At 32.1% G+C, this 14362-nt stretch overlaps 1 protein-coding gene across 2 annotated transcripts in view; it reads left to right on the top strand.

The window, feature by feature from the left end:
• The window catches only part of TMPRSS15 (transmembrane serine protease 15), a 136410-nt gene that overhangs the window by 22073 nt on the left and 99975 nt on the right, over positions 1-14362 (top strand). For both annotated transcript variants that reach the window (XM_063601254.1, XM_034947976.4), the window contains 3 exons: positions 438-589; positions 4897-4932; positions 11565-11696. In XM_063601254.1, coding sequence (XP_063457324.1) covers positions 438-589; positions 4897-4932; positions 11565-11696 — 320 coding nt within the window. The remainder of the gene's footprint in view (positions 1-437; positions 590-4896; positions 4933-11564; positions 11697-14362) is intronic.

Below are 14362 nucleotides of genomic sequence, written 5' to 3'. Positions count from 1 at the left end.
TCTTTGAAACCAGTGAAACTACCTTAGATTTCCCCCAACTTAGAAATTATCCATGAAAAACTACAAATCCGTACCCTTCTTTTCTCCAAACAGTAAAATCAGAGTAAGTGCAAAGAGACCACGTGATTTTAACACAAGGGTCTCAGGAACATGCTGGCCTGGGGATGAGTACTTGAACGTGGAACTCAGAAAACTCAGATTTCAATTTTGCATCTACTTTGGAGTTTCTCTTCTCAAAAAAGCACTTAGTCTTTCAGTTCACTTTTTCTTTCCCTCATGAAATAAAGATAATATTTGAAGTGACTATCTTACACAGGTATAATGAGAATTAGCAAGATGATAACTATAGAGAATTTCAAAGACATTTAACATGAATTGAACACAAATCAGTTGAAGATGGCTGACTTTTTCCTCTTATATCCTCTTTTGCTTTGCAGAAATGGCAGCATTATAGTCATATTTGACCTTTTCTTTGCCCAGTGGGTGTCAGATGAAAATGTAAAAGAAGAACTGATTCAAGGCCTTGAAGCAAATAAATCCAGCCAACTGGTCACTTTCCATATTGATTTGAACAGCGTTGATATCCTAGGTATCTGTGAACATTATTTGATTTCTTTGAATCATTAAGCTATGAAATTAAAATTCTAGCAATATACCAGGGAGGAAGTGGAATCATGCTTGACCTTAGGAACATGTCTTATTGCCTGAGGTGACACATTTACATGAGAAAAGTAAAATCTGAAGAAACTGTATTTGAAGAAACTTATCAATGAGAAAAAGTTTATAAAATACCAAATATCCAGGAGATTCTGAAAGTGTTGGCATGCATAGAAGTTTGTGGGTCTTATGCATTCTTTGCAGTGTTCAAGCATACCCTAACTTCAGGAACTCTCTCTAGACATTGTTAGATTGTAAAATCCGGTGGCAAGGTCCAATTTCTAATTGAGGAGCTAAAAAAAGAAGAAAAAAGTGGAGTCAATGAGTTTGATCCCTTCCAGTTACCTATTTATAAAAATTAAATATTAATTTTTAAAATGATAAGTAATTTTAACATAAGAATAAACCAAAAAAGAAGAAATGTGGAACATCAAAAATAACAAAAAATATGTTTGTAAATGCTTAGATTGTTCCAAATTTTCCATTCTAATTATCCTTCATTCAATTCAATTCAACAAACACAGTGTCCTTATTGAGTATTGTTGAGAACAGTAGTAATTTGCCAAGGTCATCCAGATTCAATCCCTTACCCGTAAACCTTGGGACCAAATACATTTTGGAATTCAGAAATTTTTGGATGTTAGAAAGTTAGCCAATACATAAATATCTACACCGAGGGGAATAAAGAGAAACTCTAAATAGCCTAACTATTTAATTAGTTCAACTAATTTTTGCTACAAAATGAGATCAATCGGTATGTTTGCCTCTAAATCAAATGCATAAAAACATCCAGGAGTTTTCTTTGTTTATTTTCTAATAGTAGATATGAGATTGTAGATCTCTAGTTGCTTCTCTTCAGAGCACTGTTTCATCAAGCATAGTTTCCTCTTTGATTGAGTCTCCTGCAACATGTTGCAGCTCCTGTTCAGCAAGAAGATAAATTCTTAGTCCTTCCTCTACTGATGGTTTGGACCCATGTCACAGCTGTTTGAGCAGAGACTGTCTATTTTGAATCTTTGATTCAGATGAGCTGAAAACTACTACTGGCTATTATTAGCTAGAACAGGTGGTTTATCTATCAACATTTTTACTCTCTACATTAATGCTCTTATGTGATGTCATTACTATCCCCCAATCAAGGAGAAGACCAAAATACAGATACTTTTGGTAAATGGCCTTTTTCACACAGTCATTTAGACTTAGGCATTCTGACCCCTGTGGTCTGATCCTAATGTCTGTCCTTTATACTAGTTTGTTTGTAATGTTTTTATCTTTGAACAATTTTAGTTGATTTTTTTATAGTCATTTTTCTTTTTTGACATGGAAAAATGAAATTTTCATTTTTTATTTTTTAACTTTTCAGGGTACATGTACAGGTTTGTTATGTAGGTAAACTTGCATCATGGGAGTTTGTTGTATAGATTATTTTATCACCCAGTTATTAAGCCTAGCACCCGTTAGTTATTTCTCCTCATTCTCTGCCTCCTCCCACCGCCCGTCCTCCAATAGGCCCCAAAGTTGTCATCTTACTATCTCTATTTGAATGTGCATTGGTTTCTGATGGTCTGTTCTGGCAAGCAAATTGACAGATATGCTGAAACTTTTTTTCATGATTTCCTATATTTGGATCATCTGGGGGAATAGAGTTTGTGATTTTTAAAATTGTATGTTTATTCAATGAAACCATATCCTTTGAGTTAATTTAGAATTAGTATCACAAGTGTAATAAACTGTTTTGCAACATCAGCCCAAGAATATTCTCAACAAGTAGAAGTTACATTTAATTTGTTGAATTGTATTAAAACACATTTATAAACAGGGTACCAAGTTAATTGTAGGTATTTCAGTTTAATATCCATTTGTATCATGTGAATTTTCAAATTTATAAAGTTTTAAATTTAGTTAAGATTTACTATTAAATCTATAATTTAATACTATACTATACAGTATAGTATACTATACTGTATATATACTGTATATATACAGTATATATACAGTATATATACTGTATATATACAGTATATATACAGTATATATACTGTATATATACAGTATAGTATACAGTATATATACAGTATAGTATACTGTATATATACAGTATAGTATACTATAGTATACAGTTAAATACTATAATTTAACTGTTAAGTTAAATTATACATAGATATCTTAAAGTTTTGTATAATATGCTGTCAAACATAAAAAAATTAAACCACATTATTTATTAAAAGTCACATAAATTTTATTTTATCTTCAGCATCAACGCTCTACCATATATCGTTTATAAAACTTCAATAGGTTTTATAGAACCAACACAATTCAAAAATGATGAAATACTGAAATAAACCACCTAGTTAGTAGAAATGAATATACTTCTTAGCCCACTTATCATCAATATAGTTTTGAATAAAAACAAATTCACCACATGGTTTTTGATGAGATATGCTTTGATTTCCTTTATATCTTGCATAGGTGAGTCTATCCTTTTAAAACTATTAAACATGTTAAAGTTCAAAGAAAATTGCCAGCTGTTGTCTCTTATGTGCAAAGCACTTTTTACTTGCATACCACTTAGTTCCAAGGAAATATTCATTATGTGAAAGATTGTTTTGCAATTGTTACCTTCATATATTTTAGTGTAAAACAAGTGGTTCTAGGTATGCCAAGATGTGGCATATCGTGTTATATTAGTTGGCTAAAATGTAAATTATTCTATAGAACTATGATTAATAAACAGATATATTTCTTAAATAGATACAAAATAAAGCAAACTTTTTGCATAAGTAAATTGCATAGAGACAATATGCAGACTCTGGAAATTTATCAAATGCATTGCAACCAAATAATAAATAGGAAGATTTAGCATGGCAGAGGATAAAATAGGAACTCTAAAGGATCAGATGCCCTTTGAATGAATATTCAAGTTGTACTCAATGTTTTGTAATGTATTTATATCATAAACCCATGTGTTAAATCAACTTTATTCCAGCATCTTTGGAGAATTTTTCTACAGTAAGCCCTGCAACAACTTCAGGTCAGTGTTTATGGCACTTTTAAAAATACAACTTAGTGATCATCAAACTCTATCACCTAGGAAAATATACATTTTTTTCTTGAAGCTATTTCTGAGGCATTTAGTCTTCATATCAAGTTGTAAGAAGCTTATATTGGTTAGGAATAACATAATTCATAATATTACAATGTTCCTAATGCCTCATCACTTATGCCAAGGATATACATTTCCAATTTCAATGTTCCTTTCATATTTTAAACTTTATATACAAATATATATGAGAGATATTTGAGTGTGTGTGTGTTATATATGAGAGATATATGAGTGTGTGTGTTATATATGAGAGATATATGAGTGTGTGTGTGTGTGTGTGTGTGTGTGACATCTCCATAAACGGCTCCAATCATGGTGCCTTGGTGATGAAGCTATGGCACTTGGGAGGTCACTAAGGGTGAGATAAAGAAAGATCACTTTCAGAATATATTTCACTTTGGAAAGGAGAATTCAGACTTTATGTTAACTACTCTATTCCAGCATTTTCTTCATTCCATCTTTCGAGCTACAATTTCAAACTTCATAGTTATAAAACTATGAAGATATTACTTTTGGTATAGTAATCATGACAATTTTTATAAGACTTGAAGTCTTATTTTTTAAGGCATCCTCTTTAGCCAGGTACTATATTTTACAAACATTACCTATTTCAATTATCAGAATGATTTTGTAGAGAGGTCGTAATATTTTTCTATTTGAAAGAATAAATTAAATAATAAGTAACATGCCCAGGGTCACACAGGTACTAAGTGTCAAACTCAGAAATCAAAAGCAATTCCTCCTGATTCCAAAGCCCATGGTCTAAGCATATCCCACGCTTCTCTTTCATATAACATCAAATTAACCTGGAACATTTACGTCTATGGTCATTATGAGATTAATGAATCCTCGCATTTAGTTATTGATCATTGAATAACCTTGTCTTCTTTAGTTAGAAAATAAAAGAGGAGTTAAAAATCTAAAAACCTCTGTGCTACAACTCTAAAAATCATCGAAAACATAAAAGATTTATTTTTAAATCCAAATACAAATGACATACTTCTAAATGGACACTAATAATTCGTAATAACTTTTAAAATTCTTAGGTTAATTATTATACAGAATGAATATACAATAAATTCCTGGTAATTAGTTTAAAATAGGTAATAATTATTTTAATATAATTTATTTTTCAGACAAGCTAACAACCACCAGTCATCTGGCAACTCCAGGTCAGTTTGAATAATATTATTATTATTTTTTGAAAGAAAGTTTTCTCGTACATTTTATTTTAGACCCCTGAGAAGTCTCTGATGCCTTAGCAATAAATATTGTGCCTATTTTATAGACAAGAAATCAAGAGCATAAAAGTCTGCAGTTTTAGCCCTGGATTTCACCAAAGTAAACAACATATTTAGTGCTAATGCCTGAGTTCTCAGATTTCACTTTTATCCTCTGTCTATTATTAACAGAACTGTGATTACCTATTGATAAGAATGTCACCAGTAGTATCAAAAGGTTTCAACTAAGGAAGCAGATTTTATCAGATATTAGGGATTTTTTTTCCTTTGATTATCATCTCTGCATACAAGTTAGACATGCTTGCTTTCTCCTATTAACACAGCACTTGTGGCCAAAGCAGAACCAAAGTAGCCTTGGATTCATTCATTCATTCAGGAATTTTTTTTAAGTATCTACTTTGTGCCAACTCTCAGTATGTATCTTTGGTGTGCCAATTTCTCTGTATTTCTAGGAATTGTCTGCTGTGCTTCTGTCAATCAACTAAAATACCTTCTCTGGTCATAACTTAATCTTCATATAAAATGTCCTGGGTGTGTCACTAATCCCTTTAAGTAAATTCAATAAAGGCAATATTGTAGATCTTCAGTCAGCTCCCAACAATATCTCTACCATGTTATATTATTAAAATTTACATCAAATATTATATACATAGAGGGAAAACATTTGTAAAATTATAAAAGCCATTCTTAGCAAGGATAAAGGATTCTTGCATAAAAATTGTTGGTGTAATATTTGAAAAGCAAAGCAATACACGAATCAATCAAAATGCTTTAGGAAACAAGCCATCACAATTCTAAAACCCGTAAAGATCTGTTATGATAGAATAAGCCTTTCTGCAGTTGTATTTAGGTTATATCCAAACAGCACCACAACATATTGACAAAAAACAAAAGCAAGCCTGCCACTGAGCCCACATTCCTGTCTCTAATGTGGAAAATTATTTACAGCCTCTCAAATCCCCTTCCAACACACTTTTGAACAAATGCTTTTGGGATTGATAATGGCTAATTCTTTTGGTTTAAAAATAAACTGAATAAGTAAGCTAAATATATTTTGAAAAATGTGCTCCTAAAACCTTGAAAGCCAGTAACAAGTATCCAAATTAATGCCATTTTTCTATTTGTTTATTGGTTCATCAAATGATTAATCTAATTCAAAGTCATTAAGGCCCTCTTAGTTGTATAAAATGTCCTAATAGTAATATGTACAATGAATTAGGTAGAAACAGTGTTTCAAATAAAGCCAGAAAGCTCTGGACTTAAAAGAAGGTTTTCTCCTTTACTATTCTGAAGACATACCTGTTAAAAGTATAAAGAATTGGCTGAAACATCTGCCCAATTTTCTCTGGACAAAGAAGGAAATGATGAATGAGGGGTCAGAGAGCATGGGAAAGTATGCCACCCATATTTTTCTCTCCTGATGAGTGGAGCAGAAATCTCTTCTACATGTAAACTAAAGAAATGGGGGGCAGTGCACACTTAGCCCTGTCTTTCACATTTTGTATAATTGATAGTCAAAATAAAGATCAACAAGTAACATACATTCTCAATCACTAAAAAGACGTGGGTGAATTCACGCATTACCTAATTTCAACAATCAGTCTATATGTATTTGGCAAGCTATCTAGCCTATTTGAACTTTATATTTATTATCTGAAAAGGAGATTAAAATATATTTCTTAGGGGATGATCATGAGAATTGAAAAAGAGATAATACAGATACCACTGTACCATCGTCAACATGGTGACTCCCACTGAGAAGGAGCAGGAGGAACAATGCCAATGTTAGATCCCTACTCCTTCCCCCTGCTGAGTTTGATGAAACAGAATTGAACAAAACAACTATTTGGATACTTTCTTTAAAAGATTCATAAAAAACCCTAAATTTAAAACACGATTATTATACTGGGTAATGCTCATTTTGATCTGAACTTTTATTTCTCCAAAAAAACTTTGTTTCTAAACATTTTCCGTTATCAGAGACTGTATTGGATTACCTTAATCAATTCTCAAACTATTATTATAAGGTAAGTAGGTGGTGAAATATCATATTCTTTTTCTTATTAGTGAATCCATGTACTACATAAATGCCCAGTCATCCTTGCCGTTTATTCCTCTCATACGGCAAGATACTATGTATTTATAAAAGGGAACGAGGCAATTAAACATGAAAACTGCATTTTCCAAGCAGTAATTTACTATGAATATGCCTTTCAGGGATGTTAAGTTTATTCTCATTTTTATATGCCTGGAAGACAGAGTTTGAGAAAAATCAACAGATGCATGCATCATATACCTGATATTAGTGCCGTTATAAATTCTGCCAAAGAGAATTTTTTGTGATAACGGTACAAAGTCCATGAGGATTGTGCTCTATCATTCAGCTGCTTTTGTTGCCAATTACTTTTAAGCTTTACTAACCCACTTAGAACACTAGAGGAGAAGGACTGGAACTGAGGTGACATTACACAGATTAATTTCTGGAGTGCTACAGCGTGCCTAGAGGGGATGTTTTGGCAATTGCTCCCATGTTTGAGGGATTCCTACACTACAGCTTGTTCTAGTCCTTTGTTACTTACTGTTACTTACAGCAATAGCCGCAGAAAACAAAAGTTTCACTATCATGGGCTTTCTCAATCTCATAAAAAATGTAATCTTGCTACCATTCCACTATGTGAAAAAGTTTGAGAATTGGAGAAAAAGAATAACTGGTTGATTTAGTGAAAAACATGAAATTGGGCCAAAACAACCCAAGGTAGAATTATGTTCCTCGATTTAATTACTTCAAGACTGAGATGCAGAGATTTTACCTGATACCAAAGGTATTGTGACTTTAGGAATCGTTCTTTTTCTGCATTTGAGAAAATAACATTTATATATTGCTAAGCACTCTCCTCTAATTTAAGACGTTCCTACTCACATGGTATCAAGACTACTAAAGAATCTTTCTACCAATAATTTCATTTGGATTGAAAAGCCATAGTCTTGCTTACAATAAAATTTTTAAAAAAACTAGATTTGTTCTACACAGTAAATGAGAATTTCTGTAAGGTGATATCTATTTTCCAATATAACATAGTGAAATAAAACTGGCCTCTAAAGGCAAACATTCATAGATGAAGATTCTGCTTTTCCTATTGAGTAAGCTATCAGGATCTTGAGCTTAATTTGTCTTAACCAGTTTTGGCCACCAAGTACTATTATCCCTTTTCAAATTGTAGGGACAATAAAAATCTATGATTTCCAAACCATGGTTTCAATTTATCATGTTGTATATAACATCTCTTACAAATTATTTGGAAGGCAAAAAATAATGGATTTTAGTCTTTTTACTCTCCACAATGCCTAGCACAGAGCCTGCTCTCCGTAGGCACAGGAGGTTCCTAATGTCAAATAACTGGAAATTGTTTGGACATTGGATCACTCTGAAATAATCACCTTTGAGTGTATACCTAATTCTTCATGTTACAATATAAATAATTAAAGCCTTCTATTTGCAGAATTCCAAGTAATACTAATCTACTGGTGTATTTTCATAATATGTCAAAAGTTAGTGTCCTGAAGGTAAAATACCACATAGATTACAGAAAACAAGTGCACTTTTTCCCACTGAGTTAATAATGCCTAACATGAAGGAAATTTGATTAGCTTTTAATAAATGAAATCAATTATTATTCTCTTTGTTTACTTTTCTTTAACCAGAATTGATAAACTCCTTTCCTAAAAATTATCTGTTGGGAACTCACTTTGGTACAGACTTCTTAGAAAAAAAGAAATATTAGAACAAAAATTAAGTAATGAAATACAAACCAAGTAATACTGAAGTCAATAATTCTAGTTTGAGAGTGCAAAACCATTTAAATTAAACTGGCATCTGGCTGGGTATAACAGCTAATGTTTTAATTGATGATTTTTCTTAGAAATTGTAATAATATATATTCATGTAGGAAATGAAAGAGTGAGAGAAGACTCAGTAAAAATACAATTTGACAAAAATTTTAAAACTCACTACCATTGCATAAGAATTACATTCATATTTTTCATACTAGTTTTAATACAGAAAACTTCTGTTTCCTCATGGACCAAGTCAGTTGAAGAATGTTTATGAAATAGTTTGGAGAGAGACAGAGTGCAACTTAAAACAATACCTAATATTCCAACTTAAATTCAAAATACGTCCAACTAGACTCAAGTTTCTAACCCCACAATTTGTTCATCTCATAATCACTATTGCGACTAATGGCCATTAGTAACCCAAATGGCCTCTTCAGTAATTCAACTGCCAATTCCTTAGCATCCCATTCTTCACCTCCACTAATCTTGTTCAGAAGCAAATGTAGTCACTGAAGCTCATCAATTTTACCTGTAAAGTAGTAATTGAGTCCACGTCCCATCTCCTCTGCCATTGTGAGAGTTCTAGCCCTCATCTTTCATGTGGGCCATTGAAACTGCTTCTCCAGTGGTCTTATTCAAGTGGTGTTTCACATGGTCCTACAATTGCCTTTATGAAACATGGACTAGTCATATTGCAGATATATGTAAAATCTTCCAATGCCATCGCCTGTTGAAAAGTATTTCTAACACTTAACAAAGATAAAAAGGTTTCCTAGAATCTGGTACCAAACTGCCTTCCTACTATGCCTTCCACAAACATCCCACCATCTATGTTAGTGAGACTCATCTGTTTCTCATATATTGATGTACTTTTCACACATCACTAAATACATTCCATACCTCTCTCCTCCTGGTGCATTTCTAGGTGTACATCAAAAACTAATTGAAATATGACCATTTCTGTAAAAATGTCTTTAATTCTTGCCTTAGAAGGAAACTAATTGCTTAAACTTTGATGCTCCCATAGCACTTTTTAAATCTCTCTTTAAAATATAATTTGTACATAAACAATTTCCCCCCACTTAACTTGAAGCTTCATAAAAAGAGAGAGGCTCTGCCTTACTCATTCTTTTATCTGTGTCTCTTAAAATTCCATGACAAAAATGTGTACAGAATAAATACTTGTGGGGTCAATAAATGATTATTCATGAGATCAGTCGAGTCCAAGTGGTATGACTTGCTGGTGTGGTTTTGGGGTCTAATCAAGAGTTCAACAGATACTGAACAGAGATGTGATACATCAGGAAGTGGAGCTCCCATGAGAAGCATTAGGACAGCCAAAGTGATATATGTTCCTAGCTGTATCCCAAATTCATCTTTGAAATGCTGAATACTTGGAATTCTATTAGCTACTTGTAAAATAAGACACAGTTTTAAGTATAGTGCTTTATTTGGTTTATTTATTTATAAAGCATGTATGAGATTCTATGAAATATTATGTGTTTTCTGGATTAATAACTCAATGGTTAAGGACTTTTGATGAATAGCTCTTAAATATCAACAAATATATGCATTTGAGTTTATTAAATGATATTTTTATTATTATTTATTATTCTCCTACATGGGAGTACTCTATCATTTGAGAATGGCTTTGATCTTTACTCTGTCCTATAATTTTAGATGTTGGGTGTTCCATGAATTTCCCATTGGTTTATATTCATTTTAATTACAGCCAGTTACAAATGTCTAATTTAGTTGTATGTAGACTCAGCAAAAATCTATAAATGTTTTTAATTAAGAAGTAACTTAGTAGATTCATTGACATGGGCATTTTTATTTTCCAATTAATTTTATAGAGCAGAAGGAGAAATTTCAGATTTTCATATTTTGAAAACCCAGCAGATGGCAGTACAGTTCTGGCTTTAAGATTAAGAACAACAACCAAAAAGAAAAAAAAATGCTGATGAGTTAAAGATTTCCAAAACTTTTCACCATCATTGTTGTTATATTCAGAGGCAGAAGTATTCAAATTTCCACACTGGCCTAAAAAATTTTTTTTAAAGTCTTTATCTTGTAGGCATATAAGAATATGGCTTATTTTCAGAATTGCTCTTAAACTTCCCAAGTTAATTTCTAGAAGTAAAATGTGTTTCTTGGTGCATCTCTAGACTTAAGTTTATGAAAGTGGGGCAAGTGAAGGACAAGTCAGGCTGAGAGGTGCAAGTTTTTCGGATACCCTCCAGAAGATGGCATGAAACCCTGCAGGGGTGTGTTTACAGTGTATCCCCTAAGAATCTCTGACCCAAGGAACAAAGAGATACTGAACAGAAATAGCCATTAGGTTTCTTCATTGTTCAATGTCACAGTGCACTGGGAATTTTAAGTGCTTATCTTACTTTAAAATGACTTTGGTTGGTAAATGTACTCTACAGAATGGAAACCTTGACTTAAGCCACTATATTTTCAAATAATAAGCTTATGAGTAAATGAAGTGGCTGCTAGATGTTGCAGATGATGTGATAAGCTTTCCAAAATTGCCCCACATGAAATTTCAAAATTTAAAATGCTCTAATTTTACAAATGATTGATTTGCAAATGAAATAAATATTCCTATGGCAGTTGAAGAACATACTTATAAGTAAAAACCCCAGTGGCAAAAAGGCCTATTAAATATTTAAACATTGTACATATCTCATCAATTGGAAATTAATTTCAGTTATTTTTTAAAGGAAATGTCCCCATAGAGTGCCTGCCTGGTTCAAGTCCTTGTACTGATGCTCTAACGTGTATAAAAGCTGATTTATTTTGTGATGGAGAAGTAAACTGTCCAGATGGTTCTGACGAAGACAATAAAATGTGTGGTAAGTTCTCCCCCCTACTCTCTCCCCTTCTGTTTTATCCTCCCTCACTGTAGACACACACACACACACACACACACACACATTCTAATCTCAAATACCTGAAACTACTGAAGAATGAGCTATTTAAATAGCTATTTTTAAAATATAATACAAAATCTTAAAATAATTGTATTAATATTTTCCTAAACTTTATAAATAATATTAAAGATATTAATTAATTAAACAGAATTCCATTTGATCACTACAGAAAGGGAGATGTGATTAACAATGTCTGTCATAAACGTGGGGATGGGTGTTGCTAAATTTTCGTCTCTTCTCTATATTAAACTAATCCAAACTATTATTAATTTGACTTCTTTGATAGACATTCTCACTTCTTACTAATGGTTTTCATGTTTTTTCACTATCATATCAGTCTTTTTCTTTCAACATTTTAACAGTACCTAACTCAATGAGCACCATATTAAAATTCTGACTGTTCCTTTTATTTGCCTCTTGTAGTTCTATAAATAGTAGAAATAAGATATGAATAAGAACTTAATGCCTCATAAGTAAAACTTCTGTGTTTCATTTGTATATTTTGGCATTTTTTGAGTGTTAATGACAATAACATTATTTTACCATTATTATTACTATTTGACACTTAAGTAGCAGTTACCATATACCAAGCATGGCTCTAGTTGATTTAAACATATTTACTCTTTTACTTATTTCTTCATTTCATAGCTGGATTCCACTTAGAAAAGTTTACTAGAAAGCAGCATCTAAATAGGTAATTTGTTTCTGTGTGTAACACATTTAAGAAGATTTCCACATAGAACTACAGTAGTTCTCCCTTATTAGTGGTTTCCACAGTTTCAGCTACCTGCTGTCAACCACAGGGCACAACAGTAAATGGAAAATTCCAGAAATAAACAAAGTATAAGTATAAAATTGCACATCATTCTGAGTATTGTTATAATTGTTCTATTTTATTAGTGATTATTGCTGTTAATCTCCTATGGTAGGTGTGTATGTATAGGAAAAAACATAGTAGATATAGGGTTCAGTACTATCCATGGTTCAGGCATCCACTGGAGGTCTTAGAAAATATCCCCTGTGGATAAGGGGAGACTGCTGACTTTGGATAAGTCTAACTGATATTTTGTTTTATTTAACAGAAAGTATTAACTGCATATTTTTTGGTATGGCTTATAATCAGTTTTAAAACTGACTATAAATACAGTTAGTGCCCAAAGTGTGTTAAAGACCGTAGTTACTATTTGCTACACTTTTCTATTATTTGTTACACTTTTCTCATCTTGCTTGATAGTAATTAAAGATGAATATTCTAATAACGACCAAAGTTTTAAAAGCTACCTATCCACTTAGTACACATTTTAAAAGCCAGGCATTTGGTCTGTTTCCCGGTACCAACTCAATGAAAGGCAACTCTACTACAGAGATTTCCACTAAGCAATCCCGATGCAAATGTTCTTGGATAAAATTCAGACCTTTAAAGTTTAACTACAGACTTTGAAGTACACTCAGAACATATTGGAAGAAAGTGCAGGCTGCAGAATATTTTTAATCTATTTTATATAACTAAGTTACTCAAAGAAGAAGAAAGCAATGTTCTTGCTTTGCTATGGCTTTCAGGCATTTTCCAAAATCTTTTCAGGGAGAATATGATGCAAGTGTGCCATCATGAGGTAACAAAGGTGATGCTGATTTCTGTTTCAAAAATAATAGTGTATGTCAACTTAGACACATGGCTTTAAGCCAATATAATGATGATCAATATCCTTAAATAGAGGAAAAGGCATAACTACCAAAATATATGAATCAAATAATTGAAAAATGTACTGCACCTATTATTTTGTTATTATGCTCATGGAGTTCATAATTTTCATGATGAACTAATATCAGTGCATATAAAAATGAACCATAGGAATATCATGTAAGTGTGATAATTTGTCCTAAAATAAGTTTTAATGCTATGAATCATTTTTATGAGCCACTCTAAACTCAGGAGATGAGCCTCAGTATTAGAATGGAAGTAATTATCTTAATTTGCTTTAAAAACATAGTCAAACTGGGTTGTTACTTTTTAGTAACATGAAGATTTTTTGTTAATTGAACCTTAGTAGTGACCAGCCTTTCATGTCACTAACTCTCTCAAGCTTACACACCGTCACTTTCCATTTTCTTGATTTTATTTTTGTTGTTGTTGTTTAAGTAAGTATTGTATCTATTTTGGTAAATAAATTCGAATTATTTGTGGGATAATATTGTTTAAATCAATCAATGAATCTATTTTTATCCAGAGAGAATTTAAGAGTACAAGTTGCTTTATTCATTTTAAGTTGCTTCATTCATTGATTATGGTGAGCCCACAAGCCTAATGACTTTCAGCACCAGCTCAAACTTCCAGCAGCATTATTTCCACCTGAAAGCCACTGTCCATCAATCTATATTCATGGAAAAATTTATAAAACTAATTTAAGAGAATTTTTCCCATATGAAGTTTACCTTTACTCTCTCTCTCTCTTATCGATTTGTTTACTTTTTTGCTCCAGCTGTGAGCTCTAATTCTGGTTTGTGTTATTGATAGTCATCTTAACATTGTCTTCCTCATGCAACTTCCTCTTTTAGTCTTTAGTTATTTAGGTTTGCACACTTACAGC

Source organism: Pan paniscus, chromosome 22 (assembly GCF_029289425.2).
Source record: "Pan paniscus chromosome 22, NHGRI_mPanPan1-v2.0_pri, whole genome shotgun sequence".
NCBI classification, from domain to species: Eukaryota; Metazoa; Chordata; class Mammalia; order Primates; family Hominidae; genus Pan; species Pan paniscus.
Note: the sequence above shows the minus strand (reverse complement) of the source record. Positions and strands in the feature narration are given on the sequence as shown.